The sequence below is a fragment of the Oncorhynchus masou genome, unplaced genomic scaffold, assembly GCF_036934945.1.
Source record: "Oncorhynchus masou masou isolate Uvic2021 unplaced genomic scaffold, UVic_Omas_1.1 unplaced_scaffold_9774, whole genome shotgun sequence".
In the NCBI taxonomy this organism is placed as follows: Eukaryota; Metazoa; Chordata; class Actinopteri; order Salmoniformes; family Salmonidae; genus Oncorhynchus; species Oncorhynchus masou.
The window spans coordinates 1-10,147 of NW_027016286.1; the positions used below are offsets into that span (position 1 = coordinate 1).

At 47.9% G+C, this 10,147-nt stretch overlaps 1 protein-coding gene across 1 annotated transcript; it reads left to right on the forward strand.

The window, feature by feature from the left end:
- Window positions 1-6,172: 6,172 nt before the first annotated feature.
- LOC135538522 (keratin-associated protein 4-11-like) lies at window positions 6,173-6,946 on the forward strand (the record flags this gene model as incomplete). The annotated part of the gene is made up of 1 exon (XM_064964411.1): window positions 6,173-6,946. A coding segment is annotated over exon 1 (774 nt), but the record flags the coding sequence as incomplete, so codon positions are not given.
- Window positions 6,947-10,147: the final 3,201 nt, after the last annotated feature.

Consider the following 10,147-nt stretch of genomic DNA (forward strand, 5'->3'; position numbering starts at 1 on the left):
GAGTCAATGTGGAGGCTATATCCAGGGGTACAGGTACAGAGTCAATGTGGAGGCTATATGTCAGGATTTGGCCAGGGGTTGTTCCGGGTTTTGGTCACTAGATGCCCCTATTGTGCTTTTTGACCTCATGTTTTTCCCTTGTTCCCCATTATTATTTGCACCTGTGCCTCGTTTACCCCTGATTGTATTTAAACCCTTAGTTTCCCTCAGTTCTGTGCTCTGTGTTTGTATGTTAGCACCCAGCCCTAGTGTTCTGTGTATTCTTGTCGATTCCGGTGGATGCTCTTGTGGAATTCTGTTTTTGTTTTTGAGTATCTCTTAAGGCTTTTTGTGCTATTCCTACCACCTTTTGGATTTACCATTTTTGTATTGAAGGACTTCTCCTTTTTACTTTATTAAATACACCGTCTTAAGTACTGCTGTGTCTGCCTCATCTTCTGGGTTCTGCTGACTATTCGTGGCTCAGTTGGTTAAGTGACTGTTTCTCACTCCGGAGACCCAGGTTCGTAACCGGGTCCTGACAGAAACACAGAGCCATAAATGAACCCAGAGGCAGCCAGTTCCCAGGACCTTTTGCCATGCTGTCCCACCACCAGGAGACTGTCCAACGCCACGAAGCCGCCCTGGTTCAGCAAGAGGCCTTAATGGCTAGACATTCTCATCTTCTGTCGGAGATGCTGACTTCCATTAAGCAAATATCTGATCGTCTTACCCCGGCAACAGTTCCCGTCCCAGTACCTCAGATTCACGTACCCATGGCAGTTAACCCCTGGCTGAACCTCGTCTTCCACCTCCCCAACGGTTCTCAGGTGATCCAAGTGCTTGTAAAGGGTTTCTCACCCAATGTTCTCTCTCCTTTGAGCTACAACCCTCGTCGTTTCCCACCGACCGGTCTAAGATCGCTTATATCATCACCCTGCTGTCGGAAAAAGCCCTGGCCTGGGCTACTGCTGTGTGGGATGCCCATAGTTCCTGCTGTGCCAGCTACTCTGCCTTTGCTGAGGAATTCAAACGAGTGTTTCAAGGCCCAAGCAGTGATTCTGACTCAGCCAAACAGCTCCTGACTCTCCACCAAGGTTGGCGCAGCGTGACGGACTATGCCATCCAGTTCCGCACGGTGGCAGCAGCAAGTGGCTGGAACAACGAGGCGCTCACGGTGTGCTTTCTGAAAGGCCTTTCCGACACTATCCAAGATGAACTGGCCACTCGGGAACCACCGGACAATCTCGAGTCCCTGATCAAGTTGGCCTCACGCATTGACCAGCGTCTGAGAGAGAGAGAACTCAACCGTAGACCTCTAGCCCCTATCAGTCCCAGCTCCGAGTCCCCACCTTTATCCTCGCTGGCTCCATCGGAACCCATGCAGATTGGACGCATCTCCCAGGCTGAGAGAGACCGCCGGATGAGGGAGCGACGCTGTCTATATTGCGGCAAACCGGGCCATTTCCGTTCCACGTGTCCCGGGCTCCAGGGAAACGCTCTGTCCCGTACAGACCGGGGGAACTGTAACGGGAAACATAACCTCCTCCCATCCGTCCAACTCCCGTCTGCTCATTCCAGTCACCCTCTCCTGGGACAACCACAAGCTTCACCTTCAAGCCTTGGTAGACTCTGGAGCCGCAGGTAACTTCATGGATGGTGTCTGGGCGAAGGAGAATGGCGTTCCCTCTGAACCTCTAAGTGAACCCATGAGGGTCACTACATTGGATGGAAGCCCTTTGGGATCTGGACTTGTCACTCATGTCACTACCTCCTTGCGACTTTCAGTTTCACAACACCAGGAATTGATGAACTTTCATTTGATCTCCTGTTCCGAGTTCCCTCTCGTCCTTGGATACCCCTGGCTTCACAGCCATAACCCTCACATCGACTGGTCTGTGGGCACTATCAAGCAGTGGGGTCCTACGTGCCAAGCTACTTGTATTTTCCAGAATTCCCCGAGTTCTACTCCCGAGTCTTTAGAATCCATCGACCTGACCCGAGTTCCCGAGTGTTACCATGACCTCAAACTGGTGTTTAGCAAACAGAGGGCCACCATGCTACCACTCCATAGACCTTACGATTGCCCCATCGACCTGTTTCCGGGCACTTGCTCCCCCCAGGGGTCGGATCTTTTCCCTATCTCCACCCGAACGAGCTGCTATGGATACCTACATCAAGGACGCCTGGAAGCAGGCCTCATGCGTCCATCCACCTCACCCCCTGCGGGAGCAGGGTTTTTCTTTGTGGCTAAGAAAGACGGTGGATTACGTCCTGCATCGACTACCGGGGACTCAATGCCATAACCGTCCGTAACCGTTACTCCGCTACCCTTATGGCCACAGCCTTCGAGCTGCTCCAGGAAGCAGTTGTTTCCTGCTTGACCGCGGAACGCATACCATCTTGTGCGGACAGACCTGGTGACGAGTGGAAGACCGCTTTCAACACGCCTACTGGTCACTATGAATACTTGGTGATGCCCTTCGGCCTGGACCAACGCCCCCAGCGGTGTTCCAAGCGCTCATAAACGATGTGCTTAGGGATATGCTTAACATATTTGTTTGTTACTTGGATGACATCCTCATCTTTTCGAGCTCCTTCAAGAACACACTAAGCATGTCAGACAAGTACTCAAACGCTCCTGGACAGCCATCTGTACGTTAAGCCGGAAAAATGTGAATTCCATTCATCCCGAGTACAATTCCTGGGATTTGTAGTGGAACCCGGTCGAGTCCAAAATGGACCCCAGGAAGGTAGGGCGGTAGCGGATTGGCCCACCCCAAATCCGTTAAGGAAGTTCAGGTTTCCTGGGCTTCACAACTTTTACCGCAAGTTCATCAAGAACTTCAGCTTGGTGGCAGCCCTCTCAGCTTTAACCAAGGGTGGCAATGCAAGGTTTTTGTGGGGAAGAGAAGCTGAGACGGCCTTCCAAGGACTCAAGCAGCGCGTTCTCTCTGCTCCCATGCTGATACTACTGACTACGGATTAACCATTTGTGGTGGAGGTAGACGCATCAGAGGTTGGTGTTGGAGCTGTCCTGTCTCAGAGGGGTGAAGACAAGAAGCTTCATCCGTGCGCTTTCTTCTCACACCGGCTTACCCCGACTGAGAGGAACTACGATGTGGGGGATCGTGAACTCCTAGCGGTTAAGATGGCATTGAAGGAATGGAGACACTGGCTCGAGGGGGCTTCTCACCCGTTTCAAGTGCTTACGGACCACAAAAATCTGGAGTATATCCAGCAGGCGAAGCGGTTGAACTCTAGACAAGCTAGATGGTCTCTTTTCTTCAATCGATTCCAGTTTATCCTCACCTATCGGCCCGGGTCGAAGAATCTCAAACCGGATGCCCTGTCCCGAGTCTACGCTCCTGCCATTCGAGATGACACGGACATGCCTGTCCTTCCTGCTGCTAAGATTGTGGCTCCGATCTCGTGGCAAGTTGAGGATACCGTGAGACGTGCTCAAGCTAGCGAACCGGACCCGAAAGGAGGTCCTGCCAATCGGTTGTTTGTCCCCAAGGCAGTGAGGACTCAGGTCCTTCTGTGGGGGCACTCCTCTCGCCTCACCTGTCATCCGGGCGTAGGTCGCACCTTGGAGTTCATCCAGCGTAAGTTCTGGTGGCCTACCATAAGAGAAGACGTTGCCACTTTCGGCCAATGCCTGTCCCTGTGCTGCCAGGGCAAATCTTCTCACCTCCGCCCCTCAAGGACTCCTTCACCCTTTACCTGTTCCCCACAGACCCTGGTCCCATATCTCATTGGACTTTATTACTGGACTTCCTCCATCCCATGGCATTACTACTATCCTAGTCATAATCGACAGGTTTTCAAAGGCGGCCAGGTTCGTCCCTCTGACTAAGTTACCTTCTGCCAAGGAAACGGCTGAGTTGGTAATTAATCATGTGTTCCGAGTCTTCGGCATTCCTCAAGATATGGTTTCTGACAGAGGTCCCCAGTTCGCCTCAAGGTTTTGGAAGGCCTTCTGCCAACTCATGGGGGCTTCTGCCAGTCTATCTTCAGGGTACCATCCGGAGTCCAACGGCCAAACAGAGAGGATGAATCAAGAGCTGGAAACCACCCTCCGATGTATGACTCGTGACAACCCGTCCACATGGTCATCCTTTATTGTTTGGGCCGAATACGCGCACAACACCTTGCGCTCCTCCTCCACTGGTATGTCCCCGCACGAGTGTCAGTTTGGCTATGCTCCTCCATTGTTCCCGTGACCAGGAGGCAGAAGTCAGAGTTCCTTCAGCCTTGAAGTTCGTCAGACGCTGTCGGCTTATGTGGAGGAAGACCCGTCTTAATCTTATGCGTTCCTCACAGAGGTACCAACAACAAGCCAACAGACGTCGCCGTCCCGGGCCTACCCTGCGCCCCGGCCAGAGAGTCTGGCTCTCCACAAGAGACTTACCTCTACGGGTGGAGTCTCGCAAGCTGTCCCAAAAATACATTGGTCCCTTCAAGGTTGCCAGGAGAGTTAACTCAGTTTCTTATCGCCTACACTTACCCAGATCCCTTAAGATTAATCCCACATTTCACATTTCATTGTTAAAACCTGTTGTTTTTCTCCCCTTGTCCCGGCAGACAGACCTCCCCCTCCGCCTCGTGTCATTGGAGGCCAGCCGGCTTATACCGTCCATCGGATACTGGATTCCCGCCGGGTGCAGCGGTCCTGGCAGTATCTGGTGGACTGGGAAGGCTACGGTCCCGAGGAGCGCTCCTGGGTTCCTGCCAAAGACATCCTGGACCCTGACCTCATTCGTCAGTTCAGGGCCCTCCACCCTGAGAGAGCTGGTAGGAACGTCAGGAGCCGTTCCTAGGGGGATTCTGTCAGGATTTGGCCAGGGTTGTTCCGGGTTTTGGTCACTAGATGCCCCCATTGTGCTTTTTGACCTTATGTTTTTTCCTTGTTCCCCATTATTATTTGCACCTGTGCCTCGTTTCCCCTGATTGTATTTAAACCCTTAGTTTCCCTCAGTTCTGTGCTCTGTGTTTGTATGTTAGCACCCAGCCCTAGTGTTCTGTGTATTCTTGTCGATTCCGGTGGATGCTCTTGTGGAATTCTGTTTTTGTTTTTGAGTATCTCTTAAGGCTTTTTTGTGCTATTCCTACCACCTTTTGGATTTACCATTTTTGTATTGAAGGACTTCTCCTTTTTACTTTATTAAATACACCGTCTTAAGTACTGCTGTGTCTGCCTCATCTTCTGGGTTCTGCTGACTATTCGTGGCTCAGTTGGTTAAGTGGCTGTTTCTCACTCTCCGGAGGCCCAGGTTCGTAAATCCGGGTCCTTGACACTATATACAGGGGTACAGGTACAGAGTCAATGTGGAGGCTATATACAGGGGGCCTGCCGGTACCCGAGTCAGTGTGGAGGCTATATACAGGAGGGAGGTACCGATACCGAGGCAATGTGCAGGTTAGTCGAGGTAATTTGTACATGTAGGTAGAGGTAAAGTGACTATGCATAGATTTAAAAAAAAATAACAAATCGCAGCAGTGTAAAAACAGAGGGGGGTCAATGCAAATAGTCTGGGTGGTCATTTGATTAATTGTTCAGCAGTCTTATGGCTTGAGGGTAGAAGCTGTTAAGGAGCTTTTGGACCTAGACATCAATCGCTCTGAGACCTTGAAGTAGTTGTTTCAAAGGTTGCGGCTTTTGTGGAGCGATGGGGAACGATGCTTCGAGGGCGGCTGTCATCGTTGTGTGCAGAGGGTCCCTGGGGTCGAGGCCCAGGTGAAGGGTGAGGAGAGGGATGGAAGCTGTACTGTTGCATTGATGCTGTTGACCCAGATCGCTGGTTGTTGCGGAAAAGGAGGGGGGTCAAAGGGGGATGAATGTACCGGTGTGAAATGGCTAGCTAGTTAGCGGCGTGCGCGCTAATAGCATTTCAATCGGTGACGTCACTCGCTCTGAGACCTTGAAGTAGTTGTTTCCCTTGCCCTGCAAGGGCCGCAGCTTTTGTGATGGGTAACGATTCTTCGAGGGTGTCTGTGTGCAGAGAGCAATGTGTGCAGAGAGCAATGTGTGCAGAGAGCAACTGTGTGCAGAGAGCAACTAAAGTGCAGAGAGCAATGTGTGCGAGAGAGCAATGTGTGCAGAGAGCAACTGTGTGCAGAGAGCAATGTGTGCAGAGAGCAATGTGTGCAGAGAGCAATGTGTGCAGAGAGCAACTGTGTGCAGGGAGCAATGTGTGCAGAGAGCAACTGTGTGCAGAGAGCAAGGTGTGCAGAGAGCAATGTGTGCAGAGAGCAACTGTGTGCAGAGAGCGGCACTGTGTGCAGAGAGCAACTGTGTGCAGAGAGCAATGTGTGCAGAGAGCAACTGTGTGCAGAGAGCAACGCTGTGTGCAGAGAGCAACTGTGTGCAGAGAGCAACTGTGTGCAGAGAGCAAATATGTGCAGAGAGCAACTGTGTGCAGAGAGCAACTGTGTGCAGAGAGCAACGTGTGCAGAGGGTGTGCAGGAGGAAGCAGCTGTGTGCAGAGAGCAACTGTGTGCAGAGAGCAACTGTGTGCAGAGAAAGAACTGTGTGCAGAGAGCAATGCTGTGTGCAGAGGGTGTGCAGAGAGCAACTGTGTGCAGAGAGCAGCCTGTGTGCAGAGAAGAACTGTGTGCAGAGAGCAACAGCTGTGTGCAGAGGGTGTGCAGAGAGCAACTGTGTGCAGAGAGCAACTGTGTGCAGAGAGCAACTGTGTGCAGAGGGTGCAGAGAGCAACTGTGTGCAGAGAGCAACTGTGTGCAGAGAGCAACTGTGTGCAGTGAGCAACTGTGTGCAGAGAGCAATGTGTGCAGAAAGCAACTGTGGCAGAGAGCAAATGTGTGCAGAGAGCAACTGTGTGCAGAGAGCAAATGTGTGCAGAGAGCAAATATGTGCAGAGAGCATCTGTGTGCAGAGAGCAATGTGTGCAGAGAGCAACTGTGTGCAGAGATCAATGTGTGCAGAGATCAATGTGTGCAGAAGGTGTGCAGAGAGCAAACTGTGACAAAAACAAAGGATATACATGGTGCCCTAAGACAATGGTCCCCAACCAGTCGATCATGATCGTCGATCTCCAAGGCATTTCTAGTCCTATTTCCTCGCCATCAGCTGGTCAGTCTGTGGAGGAAAGAGAGCGGAGGACGTTGAGACGGACGCTGCTGAGTACGGACCCTCAGTCTGCTGCTCTCTCCCTACGCTGAGACTGGCCATCAGATGCAGGCACCACCAGCCCAGTAAAATAAAAATCTAATTATTTAAATGTATGCTCATTCAGCTGTGACTCACAAGTAATACAACAATGGATCTATTACCGGTGTGATCATATAGCCTACCTCAAATTTTGAAATATATATTTTTTTAATGTCCCGAACAACAAAACGTTGGCAGGTAAATTCAAGCAAAGCCAGTATTCAGTGATATTGTTGTGGGCCTATAGCTTGCTGCACAAATCTCATTGCTACAGTACTGTTTTTAATTGGTTAATGTTGCATAGGCTTACATTTGTTTTACTTTAATAAAAAATCAGAAAAGGTTGGTGACCACTGCTCTAAGAGATATGGAAGGTTGGTAGAATCTCGTTAAAAATGATCCACAGCTGTAAATGCCACTAAGGGTCACACTTCATTTGGATAGTCCAGCTTTTCCATCTTTAATTTTAAGGCAGAAAAAAATGTGAAGACTGTACACGGGTGTGTAGACTGTTACTTGAAAGGATTGGAAAAGACGGACACTTGTCTATCATAAAATACATGAAAGCATATGAACATGTGTTACATAATGAACATGTGTTACATAGATGAACATGTGTTACATAATGAACATGTGTTACATAATGAACATATGAACATGTGTTACATAATGAACATGTGAACATGTGTTACATAATGAACATGTGTTACATAATGAACATGTGAGTTACATAATGAACATATGAACATGTGTTACATATGATGGAACATGTGTTACATAATGAACATGTGAACATGTGTTACATAATGAACATGTGAACATGTGTTACATAATGAACATGTGAACATGTGTTACATAATGAACATGTGAACATGTGTTACATAATGAACATGTGAACATGTGTTACATAATGAACATGTGAACATGTGTTACATAATGAACATATGAACATGTGTTACATAATCTTAAATGTAAAAAATAAAAATAGCACCAAAACAGCATAACTGTAGTTAAATCAGGAGATATAGTGTAGCACATCATGTAACTAATTAGCATTTATACTGTGTGTACCTCAGCCCACAACATATTTATATTTAGGTGGTAAAATATTTACACGTGGAGGGCTTGACGACACATAATGGTTTAAAAATGTCAGTATGTTAGCCAGCCTGGTTTTACAACAAAAAATGATTCACTCTCCTACTTATATGTACAGATGTCGGATCTTAATATGAAACATTTCGTCGCAGGAGGAAAATAATTTGAATATCTATTTAATATTTACAATCGACACCAAGGGGCAGCTGGAAGCAGTGTTTGTAGGCTATACAATCATTTAGACTGCAGGTCTACTGGGTGTCAGTTCAAATAGCCTATGTAGACTGCGTGCAGTCAACAGCAAGTTTTGTGTGATTTCTTATGTGGATTATAATAAATTGACTATTTGTAGGGGGTTGATATATTTATCGTTAGTTGTGCTGAGTGATTAACCAAAATGTCGGTTATTTTTAGTTTTTTAAACAACTAATTGACCAAAGTTGGTTCAATTACTTGAATTCTATTTTTTTTTTTTGTGTGTGAGTATGATGCGCAGTTTCTGTAGAGATACATCAGATCAAGCCTGAAGTTGTAGTTTCCAACATGCCAATATTCTACATAGTTTAGTGCAGAAAATGTGGTAATTAACTACAATGACCATAATCCATTGCACCCCACCTAAAACTTGTCCGGTCTGAGCAAGACATGGAGACTGAGAGAAAACAGGATCTAGAGGAATAGAAACTAGTTGTTTTTGCAAGCCTGAAAATACATTATCTATTGAGTTGATATTCAACCATCATAAAAGTATGCCCTTATTAATGTCCTTACGATGTCACGGAGGGTCCATTTTCTCAACTTTTCTCCAATACTGCAGAGCCATTACCATGTCGATCAACGCTTGAATAGAAACCTAGTTCACACCCCGATTTTGACGTCAACACAGTCGCTACAATCCCATTAGTTTTCTTTGTAGCCTTGTTTGGATGTTGCGGTTGCGCATATTTGTACGGAATGGGGTGAGTTGACCTTAATTCTGCCATTGAAATTGTGTATCAAATGGCTAGGTAGGTAGCTAGCTTTGGCTAACCCAGAATCTGACATAAAAAGTTTGATGGCTAACTAGCCACCTTGTCATTGGCATAAAGAGTGAACAGATTAATCAGATGTGTGTGGCGATAGCTAACTAGCCATCACATTAGGTTGCCACAAGATAAACTAGCTAGCTGCAGTGTCAACTATGTAGCTAACTAATATTAGCTAAATCAACAGGTCAGGCAACAGTAGCATCCTCCCATGCATTGCTCTCTCTCTCTCGTGTGTGTGTGTGTGTGTGTGTGTGTGTGTGTGTGTGTGTGTGTGTGTGTGTGTGTGTGTGTGTGTGTGTGTGTGTGTGTGTGTGTGTGTGTGTGTGTGTGTGTGTGTGTGTGTGTGTGTGTGTGTGTGTGTGTGTGTGTGTGTGTCTGTAAATGACATTCTGTTTTAAGTCCTATAAGCACCTCTGTCATACAGTTAGTGTATCATCTCAGTGAGCTTTTCGTGCCATATAATGTAGAAATCAATATTTCTTTTTATTTTCCAGCCCTGTAGCTGCACAACCGAGGGGGAGAAGAAGGAGCCAGCCAAGAAAAGAAAGTGCCCTTCAAAGTGGAAAAGGAGAAGTTCAGAAGAGAAGGAGGGAAGGCAAAGCGACCCTTCAAAGTGGAAAGGAGAGGTTCGGAAGAGAACGAGGGAAGGCAAAGCGACCCTTAAAAGTGGAAAGGAGAGGTTCGGAAGAGATGGAGGGAAGGCAAAGTGACCCTTCAAAGTGGAAAGGAGAAGTTCAGAAGAGAAGGAGGGAAGGCAAGCGACCCTTCAAAGTGGAAAGGAGAGGTTCAGAAGAGAAGGAGGGAAGGCAAAGCGACCCTTCAAAGTGGAAAGGAGAGGTTCGGAAGAGAGGAGGGAAGGCAAAGCGAC